Source organism: Salmo trutta, chromosome 1 (genome assembly GCF_901001165.1).
Source record: "Salmo trutta chromosome 1, fSalTru1.1, whole genome shotgun sequence".
Classification (NCBI taxonomy): domain Eukaryota; kingdom Metazoa; phylum Chordata; class Actinopteri; order Salmoniformes; family Salmonidae; genus Salmo; species Salmo trutta.
The window spans coordinates 18,495,679-18,521,171 of NC_042957.1; the positions used below are offsets into that span (position 1 = coordinate 18,495,679).

At 47.4% G+C, this 25,493-nt stretch overlaps 1 protein-coding gene across 1 annotated transcript in view; it reads left to right on the plus strand.

Annotated features, from left to right (window-relative positions):
- LOC115205325 (fibronectin type III domain-containing protein 1) overlaps positions 1-25,493 on the plus strand; it is a 93,956-nt gene that overhangs the window by 59,050 nt on the left and 9,413 nt on the right. The window contains exons 16-19 of the mRNA XM_029771582.1: positions 14,687-14,923; positions 16,287-16,395; positions 22,006-22,085; positions 22,301-22,330. Coding sequence (XP_029627442.1) covers positions 14,687-14,923; positions 16,287-16,395; positions 22,006-22,085; positions 22,301-22,330 — 456 coding nt within the window. The remainder of the gene's footprint in view (positions 1-14,686; positions 14,924-16,286; positions 16,396-22,005; positions 22,086-22,300; positions 22,331-25,493) is intronic.

The window sequence follows — 25,493 nt, forward strand, 5'->3', positions numbered from 1 at the left end:
AAGCGGCGGGAGAAGTCCTCGTAGTTATTCCGAGTCGGGTCTTCCACCTCCCAGATGGCGTTGGCCCACTCTAGGGCTTTACCAGTCAAACAGGAGATGAGGGCGCTCGCGTCCCGAGGGCGGCGGCTGGACAGCCGCCAGGTAGAGCTCCAGCTGGAGTAGGAACCCCTGACACCCGGCAGCTGTTCCGTCATACGCTCCCGGGAGCGAGAGCCGAATCCCACCGGATCCAGACGGCGGTTGGATAGGATCCAGAGGTGTGCCGGGCGGTGGTGTGGCTGGGTCAACGGGACATCCTTTCTTCTCCACTCTCTCCATGTTCCGTAGCACGCAATCCATGGCAGTCATAAGATCCTGGATCATACTCGCCTGCTGCTGGACGCGCTCCTCTATCTGAATAGGCGAACTGGCTGCTCCTGCTGACTCCATACTGGTCGGTAATTCTGTCATGAATATCTTTAGGAGAAGTAGAGGAGTCAGGCGCAGGACACAGGGATCAATGTAAACAAACGTGTTTACTTAAATAATCAATAAATCTTCTCCGAGGACAATACATATCGCGGAGAAAACACCTCCGTTCACACACAACAGGAAAACAATTACCGACAAGACAAACAGGAAATGCAGAGGTTTAAATAATGAACATAATTAGGGAAAATCAAAACAGGTGTACACAATAAAGACAAAACCAAACGAACAGTGAAACATCGATCGGTGGCAACTAATAAGCCGGTGACGTCGACCGCCGAACGCCGCCCGAACAAGGAGAGGGGTCGACTTCGGCGGGAGTCGTGACACGCTCAGACTGTCCGCAATAGGCTGAGAGAGGCTGGACTGAGGCCATGTCGGCCTGTTGTAAGGCAGGTCCTCACCAGACATCTCCGGCAACAACGTCGCCTATGGGCACAAACCCACCTTCACTGGACCAGACAGGACTGGCAAAAAGTGCTCCTCACTGACGAGTCGTGGTTTTGTCTCACCAGGGGTGATGTTTGGATTCGCGTTTATTGTCAAAGGAATGAGCTTTACACCGAGGCCTGTACTCTGGAGCGGGATCGATTTGGAGGTGGAGGGTCCGTCATGGTCTGGGGCGGTGTGTCACAGCATCATTGGACTGAGCTTGTTGTCATTGCAGGCAATCTCAACGATGTGCGTTAGAGAGAAGACATCCTCCTCTCTCATGTGGTACCCTTCCTGCAGGCTCATCCTGACATGACCCTCCAGCATGACAATGCCACCAGTCATACTGCTCATTCTGTGCGTGATTTCCTGCAAGACAGGAATGTCAGTGTTCTGCCATGGCCAGCGAAGAGCCCGGATCTCAATCCCATTGAGCACCTCTGGGACCAGTTGGATCGGAGGGTGAGAGCTAGGGCTATTCCCCCCAGAAATGTCCGGGAACTTGCAGGTGCCTTGGTGGAAGAGTGGGGTAACATCTCACAGTTAGAACTGGCAAATCTGGTGCAGTCGTTGAGGAGGAGAAGCACTGCAGTACTTAATGCAGCTGGTGGCCACACCAGATACTGACTGTTACTTTAGATTTTGACCCCCCCTTTGTTCAGGGACACATTATTCAATTTCTGTTAGTCACATGTCTGTGGAACTTGTTCAGTTTATGTCTCAGTTGTTGAATCTTGTTATGTTCATACAAATGTTTACTGAAAATAAACGCAGTCGACAGTGAGATGACGTTTCTTTTTTTGCTGAGTTTATATTAGGCAATTTAGTGATTAGGATTTGTTATCTGTAATGGTTATGATAAATTAGCGATTGTTGTGCACTGTTTGTCATGCCCTGACCGTAGAGAGCCCTTGGTTCTCTATGGTATAGTAGGTCAGGGATTGACTAGGGGGTGTTCTAGGTTTATTATTTCTATGTCGGGGCTCTTGGTATGGTTCCCAATTAGAGGCAGCTGAGGTTCGTTGTCTCTAATTGGGGATCATACTTAAGGGTTCCCTGTTTCCACCTGCTTTGTGGGATGTTGTTTTGAGTTAGTGCATGTGATGTCACGGTTCGTTGATTGTTTGTTTCTTTTTGTTTGGAAGTTTCGCTTAAATAAATATGTGGAACTTTAATCACGCTGCGCCTTGGTCCGTTCATTACGATGATCGTGACAGAATATCCCACCAACAAAGGACCAAGCAACGTGAACATGAGGTGAGGAAGTTTTGGACTTGGGAGGACATGAGAGGATACGAAACCCTTCCTTGGCGGAAGACGCAAGGAGAGAAGGGAGGACAGCGACGACGCCGGGGTTCGCGGCCACAAGGAAAGCCCAAAGGACAGCCGGCACACAGGGGGGTCGGCGGAGCGGAGGAGCGAACCAGAGCCGATCTGGGAGAAGTGGGAGAAATTGGAGGAGAGTGAACAGAGAGAGTCAGAGACCGTCAGTGACTTGATGGAGAAATTGGAGAGAGAAATGAGAGAGTTGTTGTGTTGTTGTATGATGCACGACATTCTCTCTAAGGAGCGTGTTATATGTTTGATGCCACCTGAGTCAGCTCTCCTGAGGAGCGTGCTAGCAGTTTGGTAAAAACTGTGCCGGCTCCACGCACCAGGTCTCCAGTGCGCCTCCACAGCCCAGTACGTCCTGTGTCAGCTCCCCGCACTCGCCGTGTGAAGTGTGTCATCATTCCGGTACAATTTGTGCCAGCTCTACGCACCAGGTCTCCAGTGTGCCTCCACAGCCCAGTACGTCCTGTGCCAGCTCCCCGCACCTGCCGTGCGAAGTGTGTCATTGTTCCGGTACAATTTGTGCCGGCCCTACGCACCAGGTCTCCAGTCCGCCTCCACAACCCAGTATGTCCTGTGCCAGCTCCTCGCACTCGCCCTGAAGAGCGTGTCACCAGTCCGGTGCAACCTGTGCCGGTCCCACGCATCAGGCTGCCAGTGCGCCTCCCCAGTCCGGCATGTCCTGTGCCTGCTCCTCACACTCGCCCTGAAGAGCGTGTCACCAGTCCGGTGCAACCTGTGCCGGTCCCACACATCAGGCCTCCAGTGTGCCTCTCCAGTCCGACATGACCTGTGCCTGCTCCTCACACTCGACCTGAAGAGTGTGTCACCAGTCCGGTGCAACCTGTGCCGGTCCCACGCATCAGTCCTCCAGTATGCCTCCCCAGTCCGGCATGTCCTGTGCCTGCTCCTCACACTCGCCGTGCGAAGTGTGTCATCATTCTGGTACAATTTGTGCCGGCTCTACGCACCAGGTCTCCAGTGTGCCTCCACAGCCCAGTACGTCCTGTGCCAGCTCCCCGCACCTGCCGTGCGAAGTGTGTCATCGTTCCGGTACAATTTGTGCCGGCCCTACGCACCAGGTCTCCAGTCCGCCTCCACAACCCAGTATGTCCTGTGCCAGCTCCTCACACTCGCCCTGAAGAGCGTGTCACCAGTCCGGTGCAACCTGTGCCGGTCCCACGCATCAGGCCGCCAGTGCGCCTCCCCAGTCCGGCACGTCCTGTGCCTGCTCCTCATACTCGCCCTGAAGAGCGTGTCACCAGTCCGGTGTAACCTGTGCCGGTCCCACACATCAGGCCTCCAGTGCGCCTCCCCAGTCCGGCATATCTTGTGCCTGCTCCTCACACTTGACCTGAAGAGCGTGTCACCAGTCCGGTGCAACCTGTGCCGGTCCCACGCATCAGGCCTCCAGTGCGCCTCCCCAGTCCGGCATGTCCTGTGCCTGCTCCTCACACTCGCCCTGAAGAGCGTGTCACCAGTCTGGTGCAACCTGTGCCGGTCCCACACATCAGGCCTCCAGTGCGCCTCCCCAGTCCGGCATGTCCTGTGCCTGCTCCCTGCACTCGCCCTGAAGTGCGTGTCACCAGTCTGATGCCACCTGTACCGGCTCCACGCACTAGGCCTCCAGTAAGCATCAACAGTCCAGAGCTTCCGGCAACGGTCCCCAGTCCAGAGTTTCCGGCGACGGTCCCCAGTCCAGAGCTTCCGGCGACGGTCCCCAGTCCAGAGCTTCCGGCGACGGTCCCCAGTCCAGAGCTTCCGGCGACGGTCCCCAGTCCAGAGCTTCCGGCGACGGTCCCCAGTCCAGCGCTCCGGCAACGGTCTCCAGTCCAGAGCTTCCGGCGACGGTTCACAGTCCAGAGCGTCCGGCGACGGTTCACAGTCCAGAGCGTCCGGCGACGGTCCACAGTCCGGAACCTCCCACGACGGTCCACAGTCCGGAACCTCCTACGACGGTCCACAGTCCAGAACCTCCTACGACGGTCCACAGTCCGGAACCTCCTAAGACGGTCCACAGTCCGGAACCTCCTACGACGGTCCCCAGTCCGGAACCTCCTACGACGGTCCACAGTCCGGAACCTCCTGCGACGGTCCACAGTCCGGAATCTCCTGCGACACTCCACAGTCCGGAACCTCCTGCGACGGTCCACAGTCCGGAACCTCCTGCGACGGTCCACAGTCCGGAACCTCCCACGATGTCCAGTCCCGCTCCATGGCCGGAGCCTTCTTCTGCACCGGTGCCCAGTCCAGGCACTGCGTTCAGCCCGGCGCCATGGCCAGATCCGGGGTCTGGGCGGGGGCTACGACCTGCACCAGAGCCGCCACCGACACTAATCACCCCCCCTACCCTCCCCAGTTGGTTTCAGGTTTTGCGGCCGGAGTCCGCACCTTTGGGGGGGTACTGTCACACCCTGACCATAGAGAGCCCTTGGTTCTCTATGGTATAGTAGGTCAGGGCGTGACTAGGGGGTGTTCTAGGTTTATTATTTCTATGTTGGTGCTCTTGGTATGGTTCCCAATTAGAGGCAGCTGAGGTTTGTTGTCTCTAATTGGGGATCATACTTAAGGGTTCCCTGTTTCCTCCTGCTTTGTGGGATGTTGTTTTGAGTTAGTGCATGTTGCACCTCTGATGTCACGGTTCGTTGATTGTTTGTTTCTTTTTGTTTGGAAGTTTCGCTTAAAACCTCTTAGGGCTAGGGGCAGTATTTTCACGGCCGGATGAAAAAAGTACCCAATTTAAACAGGTTACTACTCTGTCCCAGAAACTACAATATGCATATTATTAGTAGATTTGGATAGAAAACACTCTGAAGTTTCTAAAACTGTTTGAATGGTGTCTGTGAGTATAACAGAACTCATATGGCAGGCAAAAACCTGAGAAAAAGTCAAGCAGGAAGTGGGAAGTCTGGTGCTTGTAGTCCTTTCAAGTGATTGCCTTGACTGTATACAGTGACTTAGGGTTCATTTTGCCCTTCCTAAAGCTTCCACTAGATGACAGCAGTCTTTAGAACGGTGTTTGAAGATTCTATGGTGAATTTGAAGGGAATACCAGCTGTGGTAAACTGGTGTCCCATTATAAGGCATGGGCTCAAGTCACGCGCAATGACTTGGGAGCGAGTTCATATTCACTGCTAAAGAGAACGGATAGGTGGAATTTTATTCAAGGTATATGATAAAAACAACCTTAGATTGATACTATACATCGTTTGACATGTTTCTACAAATTGTAGTATAACTTTTTTGACTTTTCGTCTGGACTAAGTGAGCACGCGCGTAGTGGATTTGGATAGTGAACCTAACGTGCGAACAAAATGGATTATTTGGAAATAAATATGAACTTTATCGAACATTTATTGTGGGGCTGGGAGTGCCTTCTGATGAAGATAATCAAAGGTAAGTGAAAATGTATAATGTAAATTCTTAGTTTTATTGACTCCAAGATGGCGGGTTTCTGTTTGCTAGTTGTTAGTGTCATCTGGGCTGTACTCAGATTATTGCAAATTGTGCTTTCGCCTTGAACCTTTTTTGAAATCTGACAAAGCGATTACATTTAGGAGAAGTGTATCTATAATTCTGTGCATAACACTTCTTTATTGATCAAAGTTTATGATGAGTATTTCTGTAATATGTGTGCTCATTGTGCTCATTCGTCGAAAGGTTTGGAGGGAAAACATTTCTCAACATTATGCGCCAATGAAAAATACTGTTTTTGGATATAAATATGAACTTTATCGAGTAAAACATACATGTATTGTGTAACATAATGTGCTAGGAGTGTCATCTGATGAAGATCGTCAAAGGTTAGTGCTTCATTTAGCTGTGTTTTGGGTTTTTGTGATGCATCTAGTTGCTTGGAAAATGGCTGTGTGGTGTTTCTTATGAAGTTTATGTCCTAACATAATCTAATTTTATGCTTTCGCCGTAAAGCCTTTTTGAAATCAGACAATGTGGTTAGATTAACGAGAAGTTTATCTTTAAAATGGTGTAAAATAGTTGATGTTTGAGAAAATGGGATTATGAGATTTTAGCTGTTTTAAATTTGGCGCTCTGATTTTCCACTGGCTGTTGTCAAAATCAATCCCGTTAACGGGATGAGAACGGGAAGGAGTCACCAACAGGTTAAATAAATATGTGGAACTTTAATCACGCTGCGCCTTGGTCCGTTCATTACGACGATCGTGACACTGTTGGTTTATAGATAAATGCACATGACTTTTCCATTGCAGGCCTTGCTTTTCTGTTCTAAAAACATATATACATTGAACAAAAATATAAATGCAACATAGAAAGAGTTGGTCCCATCTTTCATGAACTGAAAGATCCCAGAAATGTTCCGTATTCACAAAAAGCTTATTTCTCTCAAATAAATGTTGTGCACACATTTGTTTACGTCCCTGTTAGTGAGCATTTCTCCTTTGTGAAGATAATCCATGCACCTGACAGTCGTGGCGCTTCAAGAAGCTGATTAAACACCATTATCATTACACAGGTGCCACTATAAAATGTGCAGTTTTGTCACACAACACAATGCCACAGATGTCTCAAGTTTTGAGAGAGCATGAAATTGGTATGCTGACTGCAGGGATGTCCACCAAAGCTGTTGCCAGATAATTGAATGTTCATATCTCTACCATAAACCGCCTCCAAAGTTGGAGAATTTAGTAGTATGTTCAACTGGCCTCACAATCGCAGACCATGGATCTCCACATCCGGCTTCTTCACCTGATGAAACAGAAGTATTTCTGTCTGTAATAAAGCTATTTTGTGGGGGAAAACAAAGTCTGATTGGCTGGCCTGGCTCCCAAATGGGTGGGCCTATACCATCCCAAGCCCACCAATTGCTAATTAATTTCATTTAAATTAACGATTTCCTTATATGAACTGTAACTCAGTAAAATCGTTGAAATTGTTGCATGTTGCGTTCATATTTTTGTTCAGTATATTTTCCATTCCGAGTACTCTATTACTCAAAAAAATAAACATGCAAGTATTTGAACAGTCAACAAATGTCAAATGCCCGTCCCTACATTCTTAGAAGAAAGAGTTCCAAAAGGTTTCTTCGGCTGTCCCTCTGTGGAAAGGGTCCTACATGGAACCCAAATGGTTCTACCTGAAGCCAAAAAGGGTTCTTCAAGGGTTATCCTATGGGGACATCCGAAGAACCATTTTAGGTTCTAGATAGTACCTTTTTTTCTAAGAGTGTACCGAGGACACAGAAAGCTGTTATGTCAGCTGAGGCCAGTGAGTGTTCTGAAGGGTCCCGCTGTCTAATGTGCTTACTTTGATCTCCCCCCTGTCTCCTCCATCCACTCCTCTGGCTGGAAAAACACTCTGAAAAAAAACACAAAACATGAATATAAACAACACCTCTAATACCCCCATCACCCTCTCCCTCCTCTTGTCTCTAATAAAGGAGCCTCTTGGTGATCTTTGGGCTCATAATGATGATGCGTACATTCCTGCTGAGTCACCAGGGAGCGCCCCTCACTCATCTCCCATGTGACTGTGTAGATGTGGCATGGTTGGACAGTACCCTAACCAACAGGTACCAGTAACAGCAGTGTTAGCTGCTATTGTTCACTATGAGGACCTCCGTTTGGAATGTGTCTGGCTCATTGGAATGCCTTGGAAGCAGGGCTACTAGCTAGACAGTACCACCAATTGGAAATTAATTACTTCCAATTGTTTGGTTGGTGCATGATGCTTGCAACACCATAGCCATGTTCACTGAATATGCTGTAGGCCTATGTGTTCACAGCTTTGGGAAAAAGTCTGCTAATTGACCATATTATTACAATGTTATTACAAGCTTGATGCTCCACCATTATTTGCCCCTGATTCAGGTCTTCTAATCCAGTTAAACAGTTTCCGTGACAATCCTGTGAGCCAAGGCCGGCGGCCGCACAGCGAACACATCTGAAGCTCATTACATCCATGAAAGAAATCCTTGAACAGAATGAAATAGAATAAAAATAGCAGTGAAATAATGAAATAATATGAAACCCGCTGATATCAGCAGTGAGAGGAGAGGTCCCTGTTGGCCTGACACAGAGACATCCTCTCTCGTATTTATTAGTTTAATATTTCAGATCCAACACCACAGCCAGCTTTCTGACACGTCACCATTCTTCTATCTAGGGTTCTCTCTCGCTCTTTCGCTGTCTCTGTCTGTCTGTCTCTCTCCCTCTCTCTGATGTGATAGCTGCTGCTCATGTAGATCTGTTTATCAAAGGATTGGTCAAGCCGCCCAAAGACAGCAAAAAAAATGCAGGACAGGAAACTGTACAATTGACCCATCATGTCAACTGTACTGGCGCCAGCCAAAGGGCATTGGGTTCCTCTGCATAGACAGACACGTGGTCAAGCAGTGTGTTATCTGAAGACTCATACAGAGCTTATTATGCATGTCAATGGAGTGTTACAAAAGGGATTTCAAATTATAAACATTATATTCCGTTTTAGGGAAGACCCAGATGCAGACAGTGTCGAAGTAACAAAAGTTTATTACTAGAACTGGGGCAGGCAAAACGACAGGTCAAAGGCAGGCAGAGGTCAGTAATCCAGATCAGAGTCCAAAAGGTCCAGAACAGCCAATAATCCAGTGGTTTTATTTATTTTTTTATTAATTCACCAGGTAGGCAAGTTGAGAACAAATTCTCATTTACAACTGAAACCTGGCCAAGATAAAGCAAAGCAGTGCGACACAGACAACAACACAGAGTTACATATGGAATAAACAAACATACAGTCAATAACACAATAGAGAAAAAGGTCTATATACAGTGTGTGCAAATGAGGTAAGATAAGGGAGGTAAGGCAATAAATAGGCCATAGTGGCGAAATAATTACAATATAGAAATTAAACACTGGAGTGATAGACGTGCAGAAGACGAATGTGCAAGTAGAGATACTGGGGTGGAAAGGAGCAAAAAAATAAATAACAGTATGGGGATGAGGTAGTTGGGTGGGCTATTTACTTTGGGGGTGACCAGTGAAATATACCTGCTGGAGCACGTGCTACGGGTGGGTGCTGCTATGGTGACCAGTGAGCTGAGATAAGGCGGGGCTTTACCTAGCAAAGACTTATAGATGACCTGGAGCCAGTGGGTTGGCGACGAATATGAAGTGAGGGCCAGCCAACAAGAGCATACAGGTCGCAATGGTGGGTAGTATATGTGGCTTTGGTGACAAAACGGATGGCACTGTGATAGACTGCATCCAATTTGTTGAGTAGAGTGTTGGAGTAAATGGAGTAAATGACATCGCCAAAGTCAAGGATCGGCAGGATAGTCCGTTTTAAGAGGGTATGTTTGGCAGCATGAGTGAAGGAGGCTTTGTTGGCCCTTCTTTGCTTTAGTGTCCAAAGAAGGGCCAGAAGTATACAGAATGGTATCATCTGCGTAGAGGTGGATCAGAGAATCACCAGCAGCAAGAGCAACATCATTGATGTATACGGAGAAAAGAGTCAGCCCGAGAATTGAACCCTGTGGCACCCCCATAGAGACTGCCAGAGGTCCGGACAACAGGCCCTCCAATTTGACTCACTGAACTCTATCTGAGAAGTAGTTGGTGAACCAGGCGAGGCAGTCATTTGAGAAACCAAGCCTGTTGAGTCTGCCGATAAGAATGTGGTGATTGACAGAGTCGAAAGCCTTGGCCAGGTCGATGAATACAGCTGCACAGTATTGTCTCTTATCGATGGTGGTTATGATATCGTTTAGGACCTTGAGCATGGCTGAGGTGCACCCATGACCAGCTTGAATAGCGAAGAAGGTACAGTGGGATTCGAAATGGTCGGTGATCTGTTTGCTAACTTGGCTTTCAAAGACCTTAGAAAGGCAGGGTAGGATAGATATACAGTGCCTTGCGAAAGTATTCGGCCCCCTTGAACTTTTCGACCTTTTGCCACATTTCAGGCTTCAAACATAAAGATATAAAACTGTAATTTTTTGTGAAGAATCAACAACAAGTGGGACACAATTATGAAGTGGAACGAAATTTATTGGATATTTCAAACTTTTTTAACAAATAAAAAACTGAAAAATTGGCCGTGCAAAAGTATACAGCCCCTTTACTTTCAGTGCAGCAAACTCTCTCCAGAAGTTCAGTGAGGATCTCTGAATGATCCAATGTTGACCTAAATGACTAATGATGATAAATAGAATCCACCTGTGTGTAATCAAGTCTCTGTATAAATGCACCTGCTCTGTGATAGTCTCAGAGGTCCGTTTAAAGCGCAGAGAGCATCATGAAGAACAAGGAACACACCAGGCAGGTCCGAGATACTGTTGTGGAGAAGTTTAAAGCCGGATTTGGATACAAAAAGATTTCCCAAGCTTTAAACATCCCAAGGAGCACTGTGCAAGCGATAATATTGAAATGGAAGGAGTATCAGACCACTGCAAATCTACGAAGACCCGGCCGTCCCTCTAAACTTTCAGCTCATACAAGGAGAAGACTGATCAGAGATGCAGCCAAGAGGCCCATGATCACTCTGGATGAACTGCAGAGATCTACAGCTGAGGTGGGAGACTTTGTCCATAGGACAACAATCAGTCGTATACTGCACAAATCTGGCCTTTATGGAAGAGTGGCAAGAAGAAAGCCATTTCTTAAAGATATCCATAAAAAGTGTCATTTAAACTTTGCCACTAGCCACCTGGGAGACACACCAAACATGTGGAAGAAGGTGCTCTGGTCAGATGAAACCAAAATCGAAATTTTGCAAACAATACAAAACATTATGTTTGGCGTAAAAGCAACACAGCTCATCACCCTGAACACACCATCCCCACTGTCAAACATGGTGATGGCAGCATCATGGTTTGGGCCTGCTTTTCTTCAGCGGGGGCAGGGAAGATGGTTAAAATTGATGGGAAGATGGATGGAGCAAAATACAGGACCATTCTGGAAGAAAACCTGATGGAGTCTGCAAAAGACCTGAGACTGGGACGGAGATTTGTCTTCCAACAAGACAATGATCCAAAACATAAAGCAAAATCTACAATGGAATGGTTCACAAATTAACATATCCAGGTGTTAGAATGGCCAAGTCAAAGTCCAGACCTGAATCCAATCGAGAATCTGTGGAAAGAACTGAAAACTGCTTTTCACAAACGCTCTCCATCCAATCTCACTGAGCTCGAGCTGTTTTGCAAGGAGGAATGGGCAAAAATTTCAGTCTCTCGATGTGCAAAACTGATAGAGACATACCCCAAGCGACTTACAGCTGTAATCACAGCAAAAGGTGGTGCTACAAAGTATTAACTTAAGGGGGCTGAATAATTTTGCACGCCCAATTTTTCAGTGTTTTATTTGTTAAAAAAGTTTGAAATATCCAATAAATTTCGTTCCACTTCATGATTGTGTCCCACTTGTTGTTGATTCTTCACAAAAAATTACAGTTTTATATCTTTATGTTTGAAGCCTGAAATGTGGCAAAAGGTTGAAAAGTTCAAGGGGGCCGAATACTTTCGCAAGGCACTGTAGGTCTATAGCAGTTTGGGTCTAGAGTGTCTCCCCCTTTGAAAAGGGGGATGATCGTGGCAGCTTTCCAATCTTTGGGAATCTCAGACGATACGAAGAGAGGTTGAACAGGCTAGAAATAGGGGTTGCAACAGTTTCGGCTGATCATTTTAGAAAGAGAGGGTCCAGATTGTCTAGCCCTGCTGGTTTGTAGGGGTCCAGATTTTGCAGCTCTTTCAGAACATCAACTATCTGGATTTGGGTGAAGGACAAGTGGGGGAGGCTTGGGCAAGTTGCTGTGGGGGGTGCAGGGCTGTTGACCAGGGTAGGGGTGGCCAGGTGGAAAGCATGGCCAGCCGTAGAGAAATGCTTATTGAAATTCTCAATTATTGTGGATTTATCAGTAGTGACAGTGTTTCCTAGCCTCAGTGCAATGGGCAGCTGGGAGGAGGTGCTCTTATTCTCCATGGACTTTACAGTGTACCAGAACTTTTTAGAGTTTGTGCTGCAGGATGCAAATTTCTGTTTGAAAAAGCTAGCCTTTGCTTTCCAAACTGCCTGTGTATATTGATTCCTAACTTCCTTGAAAAGTTGCATATCGCGGGGGCTATTCGATGCTAATGCCGTACGCCACAGGATGTTTTTGTGCATTTCAAGGGCAGTCAGGTCTGGAGTGAACCACGGGCTATATCTGTTCCTGGTTCAACATTTTTATTTTAGAATAGATTCAATGCATAATGTACAGACATAGGAATAGTAGGATGTGAATACAGTTGAGGTAAACCTAGGCATTGAGTGACGATGAGAGGTATTGTCTCTAGAGACATCAATTAAACCAGGTGAGGTCACCGCATGTGTGGGAGGTGGGACAAGAGGGTTAGCTGAGGCATATTGAGCAGGGCTGGAGGCTCTACAGTGAAATTAGACAATAATCACTAACAAAAACAGCAATGGACAAGGCATATTGACATTAGGGAGAGGCATGCGTAACCGAGTGGTCATAGTGTCCAATGAGTAGCTGGACGGGCTGGAGACATGGCGATTCAGACAGCTAGTGGGCCGGGGCTTGCAGGGTAGCAGAAGGGCCTTAGAGGGACGTTGCGACGGAAGAAGACTGTTGTAGCCCCCCTCGTGTGGTTACGTCGGCAGATCAGTCGTGATGGATCGGTGGGGCTCCGTATCAGCAATAAAAGGGGTCCAGGCCAAATGGCAAAATAGGTATTGTAGCCCAATGAGTGGCTGATGGACCTCTTCAGCTAGCCGGGAGATGGGCCTAGCATAGGCTAGCTCCAGGCTAATTGGTGCTTGCTTCGGGACAGAGACGTTAGCCAGGAGAAGCCAATCGGATAGCAGCTAGCAAGCTGTGATGATCCAAGTGAAGAGGTTCAGAGCTTGCGGTAGGAATCTGGTGATATGGAGAAAAAGGAGTATGATAAGCTCTGGGTTGAATCATGCTGTGCAGACTGGCAGGAGTTGTCCGGGCTAAAGGTTAGCTGATGACCGCTAGCAGTGGCTAGCTGACTACTAGCTGGTAGTTAGGTTAGCTGGCTAGCTTCGGTTGGGGGTTCCGGTTCTAAAGTAAAGAAAATAGCAGATCCATACCACATTGGGTGAGGTGGGTTGCTTGAAAGTATGTTGAGGTTGGGGTTAAGAAAAATAGTTTTAAAAATATATGCGAAGAAAAAAGATATAAAGATATATATACTGGACACGACAAGACAAAGACAAAGACGCCTGACTGCTACGCCATCTTAAGAAAAAAATGTGTGGTGTGACAAGGTACAGAACGGCAGGCAGGCTCAGGGTCAGGGTCAGGGCAGGCAGAATGGTCAAAACCGGGAAAGCTAGAAAACAGGAACTAGAATCCGGCAGGAGCAAGGAGGAAGAACACAGGTAGGTTTGACGAACAAAACGAACTGGCAACAGACAAACAGAGAGCACAGGTATAAATACACACGGGATAATGAGGGGAGATGGTAGACACCTGGTGTGGGGTGGAGACGAGCACAAAGACAGGTGAAACAGATCAGGGTGTGACAACATCTGCTTCCTCAGAATACAGTAGATCAAAACACAGATATAAAAAGACTATAGGATAGACATGTTCAGATTAAAAAAAATTGATACCATGTGGAAACAGACACTTGTATACATATTAAAGAGAACATACAAGGACAGACACATCAGTGTATGTGAAGACTGTATAGACCAGAGCCATATATGTCCAGATGTGTGTCTGTAAGGACAGTATTAGATGAAGGTGAAATGAGTACAACTCTATTGACTTCTAAAAAGTGTCTGAAAAAAGGAGACGAGAAGCCGGTGAGGACAGTGACACGTGTGGCCCTATTGGCTTGTGCCTCTGGCTGTGTCTGTGCCAAGTCATGTGGTGAGGAGTCCAGCCAAATGTCCATTCCCATCGGCAGCCCAATCAGGCTGGGAATTCTGGGAGTTCTGCAAGTGTTCACAGCTGTATATGGATCTATCTGGCACTAGCTCCCACTGACACAGAGAACGAGGGAAATACAGACAGACACAGACAGAGAATCACCCAAAGAGGAGGAAAGAAGGGACTGGAGGTCTCACACGACCCGTTATACTACTCAAAAACACCCAGTCTTACTTCTCCTGAACTCCTGACTAACAGAGAGACTCTCATGGACTGGCTTCTAAACACAATAGATTGTTGCCAAATATTGTCATATGAGACTTTATTGTCCACCAGCAGATGTTGCAACATTTCCTTCTTGTATTAACAAATTTGTTTTAGTGTTCAGTAAAGATGTAGTCCAACAAAAACTGGTGCTCTCCCAAAGGGTTTCTGGATTGGGATGTAAAACCAGCAAAAATGTAACATAATTGATCAACCATCTTCCTGCTTTCCCATCCCTCCCTGCCATCCCCTCTCCTCTCCCCTCCCTCCTACCCCCCCTCCACTCCCATCCCTTCCTGCCAACCCCCCCTCCACTGCCATCCCTCCCTACAGCTCCGTACGTGAACTTCATCCAGAAGGATCCGGGTGCTCCATGCTCTCTGACGGAGGCTCTGGAATACCTCCAGGTGGACGTCTTGGAGAGCCTGTTCAAGAAAGACAGCCTGGCCTCCAATCAGAAACAGCCGCCCAAGAACAAGCCCCACAACATCACCGTGGTCGCCATGGAAGGCTGTCACTCATTCGTCATCCTGGACTGGGCCATCCCCCTGAAGGACGACATGGTGTCAGGTGAGTGGACTGGACTGGGCCATCCCCCTGAAGGACGACATGGTGTCAGGTGAGTGGACTGGACTGGGCCATCCCCCTAAAGGAAAACATGGTGTCAGGGGAGTGGACCACAATGTCACGCAGGGTGACTAGCAGCTTGCAAGTCCTGTAAATACAATGTAAGTGTGTCAAGAGTATTCTGTCAGTGCTTCAAGCAGTTAGTGTGAACTTAGTCTGACTTCAACTTTTCGTTCCTGACCCATTTGTTGTGCTTTTCAAAGGATCACAGCTGGTCAGCACAAATAATCTAACTGGTTGTTGATGTACTAGTGAGCTGCTAGTTAGATTTTAGGGACTCGCCCGACCCCGATGTTTCAGACATCACAGAGTTTTGTTTACTGTAAAGGAGGCTGTACTTGACCACCCCCATCCCCCCCCCCCCTTTCTCGCTCTCTCTCTCCACACCCCTATCACTTGCTTTCCGATCTCGCTCTTTCTCTCTCATGTGGTTTTCCAGATGTGTTGCAAATTGTGGCACTTATCCCCCTCTCCTCTTCACCTGTCTCTCATTCATATTGTTTAGTATAATCACTGGGCTATTTGGTATCATATTCTACAGTTCCTGTCTTCTCTCAATTATCAGCAAAATGAGCAGAGGAATTCATTCATATTGTTTAGTATAATCACTGGGCTATTTGTTATCATATTCTACAGTTCCTGTCTTCTCTCAATTATCAGCAAAATGAGCAGAGGAAAGAAACAGAGGGAGAGCAGGGGGGAGAGAAAATTAAAGGAGGAGAGAAGGAGAAGAAGTGAGTGACAGGCTGCAATAGTGGGAGAGAAAGAGGGAACAACAGAATCTTGAGCCAGCTGTGTTGTCCAGGCTCCAGCAAAAATATTAGGTCCTAAAACATTCAATAGGAACACATCGTGGCTTGATGTGGTGGAAAGCGGTGAGCCTGGCGCTCGTAGAGTTTCCACTGGCTGAGTGGCATGATCTGAGCATTCCATGAACTCTCGACTCACACACTGGCCTGGGGCTTTATGGAGGATTACCCTCCTGTGTGTGAGAGAGAGCAGAGGCAAAAGAACAGGTGAGAAACAGAGAGGCTCGGTATGGGTAGTGGTTGGCAGATCCACAATGTGACTTACTGAGGCTGTCTCTAGTTTAAAACCACTGATACCTTTAAAATTAGTTGGGATTGTTCTCCTGGCTCCATTCACTCTCCTCTAAAATGAAAATCTTTCCTCTGAAACCTCAGACCTCAGACCACACTAACAAGATGGCCACCTCTTTCTTAAACTTCAAAATGGATCTGTCTCTCTTCTGTAACCTCTGGTGACCTTTACCCCCTGACCCTTGCCCTGTGTGTAACCCCTGCAGGCTACATGGTCCACAGCGCCTCATATGATGACATCCTCAACAACAGATGGTCCTCCAGCACTTCCAGCGGCACACACCTGGCTATAGAGAACCTCAAACCCAACTCCAGGTGAGAATGTGTGTGTGTGTGTGTGTGTGTGTGTGTGTGTGTGTGTGTGTGTGTGTGTGTGTGTGTGTGTGTGTGTGTGTGTGTGTGTGTGTGTGTGTGTGTGTGTGTGTGTGTTGTGTATTCAATGTTCAAACTCTGGGTATAATCTTACGCGAGGGACCGGGTACACAAACAAAGGATTTGAGAGATTTTATAGATTTCATAGATTCTATACCGATTTGTGTGCAGTCTGTGCAGCTGTTTGGCTGCGTGTTTGCGTCTGTGTGTAAGTGTTCAGAGCTACAGGATATTGGAATGTGTGTTTATATGATTATTGTTCCCAGTAGGTCTCAGTGATGTTAGACACACAACATGTGTACACTGTATCTGTGTGTAATTCTATGGTTGTGTATTTACAGTTGTGTTATCAGGCCCAGTCAGAGACCAGCAGAGCGTGGTATTCTAATGCTTATTTAAGTGAATAAGCCCTCAGAGTGATGTAAATCAGAGCTGACTGGATAGAGGCAGGTTTGAAAACACGTTGAAATCATCCTGAAAACAACGTGCTGAGATACTCCACTGAGACTCACACGGGAATGTACATACAGCAGACACCAGCGCCAGACACACACACACACACACACACACACACACACACACACACACACACACACACACACACACACACACACACACACACACACACAAACACACACACACACACACACTCAGCTTTCTAAAGAAGCGTATGAAACATCTCTTAACATACAAACCTAGGGAGGCTGTTGCTATTTTCTCTCAAATGTAATATATAAAAAGGTCATGGATACTATTTTAGAATTGGACACAGTTCGCTGAAAAGAGTTGACCCAAAATAAACTCTTTGTTTCTGGGTCAGATTTGCCATTTTGCTCTGTGCAATGTGAACGGAGATAACAACGTTTGGATGCTAATGAGTTCTTGGTAGCTCGACTGTATGCTCATGGAGTGAGCAGCCTACACTGTGCTTGAACCACTGACCTTTCGTGATTAGCCAGTCCAAATCACCCTCTTTATCGATGTTCCTTTCTTTCTCTCTCTATGTACCTTTTTCTCTCTTTCTTTCTCTCTCTCTTTCTATCTCTCTCTCTCTCTCTGCCTGTTTCTCTCTCTCTATGTACCTGTTTCCCTCTCTCTCTCTACCTGTTTCTCTCTCTTTCCCTATCTCTCTCTCTACCTGTTTCTCTCTCTCTATGTACCTGTTTCTCTCTCACACTCTCCCAGTCTATTCAGCTCCACAGAGGTAAACACACACAACTTCAACCTTAAACACTCCATAACTCTGTATCCAGGGTTAATATTACACATGACATTCATTCTCACATGAGAGAGAAAGAGGCAAAAAAGAGAAAGAGAGAGCGAGAGAGAGAGAGCGAGAGAGAGAGAGAGAGAAAAAGAGAGAGAAAGAGAGGGGGGGTGTTGTACAGCAGAAAACAGTTCATGCAGAGCAGGTGTGTCAATACATCATAAGCGGGAAACCTGACCAGTTCAGTGATGGGCAGACACATACAGACACACACACACAAACACACACACACAGCTCTGTACCATACACAAGGTTATGTGTTTCCAAGCTTACAGTTGGTAAGGGGGACAGGTTTATATATATATATACTGCTCAAAAAAATAAAGGGAACACTTAAACAACACAATGTAACTCCAAGTCAATCACACTTCTGTGAAATCAAACTGTCCACTTAGGAAGCAACACTGATTGACAATAAATTTCACATACTGTTGTGCAAATGGAATAGACAACAGGTGGACATTATAGACAATAAGCAAGACACCCCCAATAAAGGAGTGGTTCTGCAGGTGGAGACCACAGACCACTTCTCAGTTCCTATGCTTCCTGGCTGATGTTTTGGTCACTTTTGAATGCTGGCGGTGCTTTTAGTGGTAGCGTGAGACGGAGTCTACAACCCACACAAGTGGCTCAGGTAGTGCAGCTCATCCAGGATGGCACATCAATGCGAGCTGTGGCAAGAAGGTTTGCTGTGTCTGTCAGTGTAGTGTCCAGAGCATGGAGGCGCTACCAGGAGACAGGCCAGTACATCAGGAGACGTGGAGGAGGCCGTAGGAGGGCAACAACCCAGCAGCAGGACCGCTACCTCCGCCTTTGTGCAAGGAGGAGCAGGAGGAGCACTGCCAGAGCCCTGCAAAATGACCTCCAGCAGGCCACAAATGTACATGTGTCTGCTCAAACGGTCAGAAACAGACTCCATGAGGGTGGTATGAGGGCCCGACGTCCACAGGTGGGGGTTGTGCTTACAGCCCAACACCGTGCAGGTCGTTTGGAATTTGCCAGAGAACACCAAGATTGGCAAATTCGCCACTGGCGCCATGTGCTCTTCACAGATGAAAGCAGGTTCACACTGAGCACGTGACAGATGTGACAGAATCTGGAGACGCCATGGAGAACGTTCTGCTGCCTGCAACATCCTCCAACATGACCGGTTTGGCGGTGGGTCAGTCATGGTGTGGGGTGGCATTTCTTTGGGGGGCCACACAGCCCTCCATGTGCTCGCCAGAGGTAGCTTGACTGCCATTAGGTACCGAGATGAGATCCTCAGACCCCTTGTGAGACCATATGCTTGTGCGGTTGGCCCTGGGTTCCTCCTGATGCAAGTAAATGCTAGACCTCATGTGGCTGGAGTGTGTCAGCAGTTCCTGCAAGAGGAAGGCATTGATGCTATGGACTGGCCCGCCCGTTCCCCAGACCTGAATCCAATTGAGCACATCTGGGACATCATGTCTCGCTCCATCCACCAACGCCATGTTGCACCACAGACTGTCCAGGAGTTGGCGGATGCTTTAGTCCAGGTCTGGGAGGAGATCCCTCAGGAGACCATCCACCACCTCATCAGGAGCATGCCCAGGCGTTGTAGGGAGGTCATACAGGCACGTGGAGGCCACACACACTACTGAGCCTCATTTTGACTTGTTTTAAGGACATTACATCAAAGTTGGATCAGCCTGTAGTGTGGTTTTCCACTTTAATTTTGAGTGTGACTCCAAATCCAGACCTCCATGGGTTGATACATTGGATTTCCATTGATTATTTTTGTGTGATTTTGTTGTCAGCACATTCAACTATGTAAAGAAAAAAGTATTTATTAAGATTATTTCTTTCATTCAGATCTAGGATGTGTTGTTTAAGTGTTCCCTTTATTTTTTTGAGCAGTGTATATTATTTATTCAACCTTTATTTAACTAGGCAAGTTAGTTAGGATATGGGCTGTCCAGACCTTTCCCCTCCTTCTGACAGCCAGACCCAAGCCAAAGTTTCATACCCGAGCCAAAGGTTCATACCCGAGCCAAAGGTTCATACCCGAGCCAAAGGTTCATACCCGAGCCAAAGGTTCATACCCGAGCCAAAGGTTCACGCTCAGGTGTTAGCCATGCACAGGCAGACACATGTAGTCCTACACACAACAGTACATTTGTCTCTGTCACACACACACACATGCTGAGTTTTCCCACGAACATCACACACACACTATCTCAAACGCTCATCTGCGGACACGCACATGCACGCACACACAGAGACAGATGTTCCTAAATTCATAACTTCGGAATTTAGAAGCCTACTGAACATGCGTTAGCTTTTGCCCTGTGGTTTGTGTGTGTGTGTGTGTATGTGTCTGTATGCATGTGTGTCTGTGCATATGACTTGTGTATGGGTGGATGTGTGTGTGTACATCTGTGTGTGTGTGTGTGTGTGTGTGTGTGTGTGTGTGTGTGTGTGTGTGTGTGTGTGTGTGTGTGTGTGTGTGTGTGTGTGTGTGTGTGCGTATGAGTAAAAACTTTATGTGCAAAAGGCGGGTAGAGTGATTGACGCTTTATAATTGTCCATGAAAGACTGAACTGAGCCAGGCTGACTGAGGGTCTACGCTGCTTGGAGCTGGCTGTATGTAAGGAGAAATCTGAGGACGTGTATACATTTCAGTTTCTCTGCACTGAAGCAACACTACGTGTGTGTGTGTGGGGTAGTAGTCTACACCTCATAGACATATGTCTTCACATAGACACGCACACACACACGCACACACACACACACACACACACACACACACACACACACACACACACACACACACACACACACACACACACACACACACACACACACACACACACACACACCAATGCAGCAATCCTACACCACCTAGACATCAGTCTGCTTAATATGCACAGGGTGAGGAATGCTGCTCACTAAAGGACTATAAGGCATGAAACTCTCCTACATACAAGACAGACAACTCTAGATAGGAAGTCAAGGTATATAGAGAAAAGTTATATGAGAATCTCTCTCTCTCTCTCGTTAAAGGGTTTGGGTGCAAATTAGTGGACCGTCAAGTTATTGTACGTAACCCTGAAGTGGAGGGAGAACACACACACACTCATACATTGTCCACGGTATGGAAAAGATTGCAAACGCTCAGAGTCTTGTCTCACGGTGTTGTTTTGAATCTGAGGCGATTAAATAATTCCTACACTGTATTTAAAACACACTGAGACTAAAGTGTCTCAGAGTAGGAGTACTGATCTAGGATCTGACAATATAATATATAATAGATATTTTTTTCTTATTCGTTATGATCTAAAATGTCAAACTGATCCTAGATCCTCACTCCTACTCTGAGTCGCTTTGTGGATGCGGGCCCAGAGCTCAAAGTCTGCTTTATATTGGTCAGGAGGGACGTTGTGTCATATAGAAATGCTCTCTTTGTGAAATTGCTGCTTTGAGGTCTTTCTCTTCCTCCCTCTCTCTCCTTCCCTCTCTCTCACTCACTCTTCCTCCCTCTTTCAATCTACCCTATTCCCCCTCTTTCTTTCTCTCTTTCTCCCTGCTATAGGAACATAAAAACAGTATTCTCTTAAATCTGCCTCCCTCACTCCTCTCTGAGGGTGCAGGAGTCGAGTGCTGCCTCCCAGCCATCTGCTATAGTGTGCCTCCCTCTCTCCTTTCTGAGGGTGCAGGAGTCGAGTGCTGCCTCCCAGCCATCTGCTATAGTGTGCCTCCCTCTCTCCTTTCTGAGGGTGCAGGAGTCGAGTGCTGCCTCCCAGCCATCTGCTATAGTGTGCCTCCCTCTCTCCTTTCTGAGGGTGCAGGAGTCGAGTGCTGCCTCCCAGCCATCTGCTATAGTGTGCCTCCCTCTCTCCTTTCTGAGGGTGCAGGAGTCGAGTGCTGCCTCCCAGCCATCTGCTATAGTGTGCCTCCCTCTCTCCTTTCTGAGGGTGCAGGAGTCGAGTGCTGCCTCCCAGCCATCTGCTATACTGTGCCTCCCTCTCTCCTTTCTGAGGGTGCAGGAGTCGAGTGCTGCCTCCCAGCCATCTGCTATAGTGTGCCTCCCTCTCTCCTTTCTGAGGGTGCAGGAGTCGAGTGCTGCCTCCCAGCCATCTGCTATAGTGTGCCTCCCTCTCTCCTTTCTGAGGGTGCAGGAATCGAGTGCTGCCTCCCAGCCATCTGCTATAGTCATTAGGGTCTAAACATCTTCCATGTGGCAACAGAGACCTGGCCTCTGTAACGCCTGTAATAATGGCTATCTCTAATACACACTATTTTGTCTTGGTTGGTTTTTACCTCAGGTACTACTTCAAAGTCCAGGCAAAGAATGTCTTTGGGCTGGGACCGGTTAGCGATACGCTCACCTATGTCACTGAATCAGGTCTGTATGAGTATTAGGTGAGGTTGCTAAATACTGTTCTAGGGTCAGTTTTGCTTTGTGTCTGCAAATGGTTGTGGTTCTGGGATTGGAAATAGGTTTGCTGATCCTAGATCTACTAAGGCCACATATACCTGTCCGTATCATACTGTTTTTTAGGTTATGTATGAATTCTGTTCCAGGTCATGTCTCTCATTTTAACGTTTTCTGTTTTTCAGATGACCCTCTTCTTATTGAACGGCCGCCCGGTGAGTTGTATCGAAATGTCTCATATGTTACTCTTACTCTAACAATATTGACAAAACATGTTGGCCTACATTGCTCTAGTCCAGAAGATCCCTGCTTCAGGTCATTTGACATTTGAAGAAACTCGAAGTGACAGTTGGAGAGAGCTGGTGAGGAGTTAACAGTCTGGGGCATACCAAAGGCTGCATGCACCTACACTGACATACACTGGACTTGGCAGACATCCATAGTGGTAAAACGATGCCAAAGTACAGTTTTGGTATTTATTGTTTTTAATTAAGAGAGTCAGTCAGGTATTTCGAAGAGGGGGGATGAGGAGGGCAGGTGCTCGTTCACTCCCTCCCCTCTCACCCCTTCCTACCCTTTCCCTTGGGTGCTATGCACAATTCGCTGTGTATCTGAAAAGGAGACTGGCATAGTGAAAACTGTTAATAAAGGGGATGTGTAGTTATTCTTGACCAGTTCTGTGAGAACTGACAGGTTGAGTGTAGTTATTCTTGACCAGCTCTGTGAGAACTGACAGGTTGAGTGTAGTTAGTCTTGACCAGCTCTGTGAGAACTGACAGGTTGAGTGTAGTTAGTCTTGACCAGCTCTGTGAGAACTGACAGGTTGAGTGTAGTTAGTCTTGATCAGCTCTGTGAGAACTGACAGGTTGAGTGTAGTTAGTCTTGACCAGCTCTGTGAGAACTGACAGGTTGATTGTAGTTAGTCTCGACCAGCTCTGTGAGAACTGACAGGTTGAGTGTAGTTAGTCTTGACCAGCTCTGTGAGAACTGACAGGTTGAGTGTAGTTAGTCTTGACTAGCTCTGTGGGAACTGACAGGTTGAGTGTAGTTTATTTTGTCAGGAAGTCATACTGAGACCAAGGTCTATTTTACAGATGAGCCCTGAATTACCTAATTTACAGAATAGACACATCAAAATAAAAATACAAAATGCAAGCAGAAAGAAAGAAAGAAACACGGTCATGAAAAACAAAGACATTCATTAGTAAAAAGGTCCTTAAATCAGCGTTCTGAATTGGCCTAAAGGCACCAAAATATCAACTTTTCAGAACATTTTGAAAATTGTTCCACAAATAAAGTGCAAAAAAACTCAAAGCTGATTTACCTGACTCATTAGAGACCAAAGGAATTTCCAGAGCTAGCATCCCTGAGACCAGGTGTGGTAACTCGCATGTCTAAAGTTCAGTAAAGATGTTAGATACAGTGAGACTTTTGTAAAAAGGCTTAATAAATTAAAACCTGGCCTCCCGAGTGGCTCAGTGATCTAAGGCACTGCATCACAGTGCTAGCTGTGCCACTAGAGATCCTGGTTCGAGTCCAAGCTCTGTCGCAGCCGGCCTCGACCGGGATACCCACAATTGGCCCAGCATCGTCCGGGTTAGGGGAGGGTTTGGCCAGCAGGGATGTCTTTGTCCCATCATGCTCTAGCGACTCCTGTGGCGGGCCGGGCTCATGCATGCTGACACAGTCACCAGGTGTACGGTGTTTCCTCCGACACATTGGTGTGGCTGGCTTCTGGGTTAAGCGGGCATTGTGTCAAGAAGCAGTGTGGCTTTGTTGGGTCGTGTTTCGCATGGCTCTCGACCTTCGCCTCTCTCGTGCCCTTACGAGAGTTGCAGCGATGAGACAAGACTGTAACTACCAATTGGATACCACAAAATTGGAGAGAAGAAGGGGTTCAAAATATATATATGAAAAATATATGAAAACATAGCAAAGTATCAACCTACGTGACATCAAAGAGGGCCAACCAACGTTCCGGTAGAGAATGCAGTGATGAGTACTAAAATTGTCGCCCATAATAAAGCACAGTGTGCTATAATAAACTGCATCTAACGGCTTTAATGAAGTGGCAGCTGCGTTCATATAGATGATGTCGCCATAGTCTAGGACCGATAGGAACATCGACTGAATAATCTGATTTCTACTATTTATTGAGAGGCAGGACCTATTTCTATAAAAGAAGCCCATTTTTATTCTCATCTTCTAAACTAACTCGTCATTATGCTTTTTAAAAGATAGCTTTTCATCTATCCAGATGCCCAGATACTTGTAAGCAGGGACACAATCAATATAGACACCATCCAAAGTACATGCTTGTAACGGCTTGTCTGTTGTGTGGCGGAAAGAAGCGCAGGAAGCAGCGAACACTGTGTGGTAATTTTAATAAACCACAAGCACAAAATAAAAGGTTTCCCAACAACAGGGAAAATACACTCGACAAGCACAGTCGAACAAAACGCAGTCAACACACAGAAAGACAATCCCGCACAATAGGGAGCGGGCCAGCTGAACTAAATAGCCCTCTTAATGACTAACTCAGGGCAGGTGAGAAAACATAAAAAAAGGGAAAAACAAAAAGGGAATCGGTGGTAGCTAATAGGCCGGTGACGACGACCGCCGAGCGCCACCCGAGCAGGAGGGGGCGCCACCGTCGGTAGGAATCGTGACAGTACCCCCCTCCTGACGCGCGGCTCCTGCAGCGCGCCGACACCGGCCTCGAGGCCGACCCGGAGGACGAGGCGCAGGGCAATCCGGACGGAGGCGGTGGAACTCCTTCAACATGGATGGGTCCAAGACGTCCTCCGCCGGCACCCAGCACCTCTCCTCAGGACCGTACCCATCCCAGTCCACGAGGTACTGCAGGTCCCCCGCCCGGCGTCTCAAGTCAAGAATGGCCCTTACGCTGTACGCCGGGGACCCCCCGATGTCCAGGGGGGGTGGAGGGACCTCCGGCACCTCATCTTCTTGTAGGGGACCAGCCACCACCGGCCTGAGGAGAGACACATGAAACGAGGGGTTAATACGGTAATAGGAAGGGAGTTGCAACCGATAACACACCTCGTTTATCCTCCTCAGGACTTTGAAGGGCCCCACACACTGCGGCCCCAGCTTCCGGCAGGGCACGCGGAGGGACAGGTTCCGGGTCGAGAGCCAGACCCTGTCACCCGGTGCGAACACCGGCGCCTCACTGCGGTGGCGGTCAGCACTCCTTTTCTGCCTAGCACTGGCCTCCTTCAGTGAGTCCTGTACTGCTTTCCAGGTCTCCTTGGAGTGCTGAACCCAGTCCTCCACCGCAGGAGCCTCGGTCTGGCTCTGGTGCCATGGGGCCAGGACCGGCTGGTACCCTAACACACACTGGAAGGGTGACATGTTAGT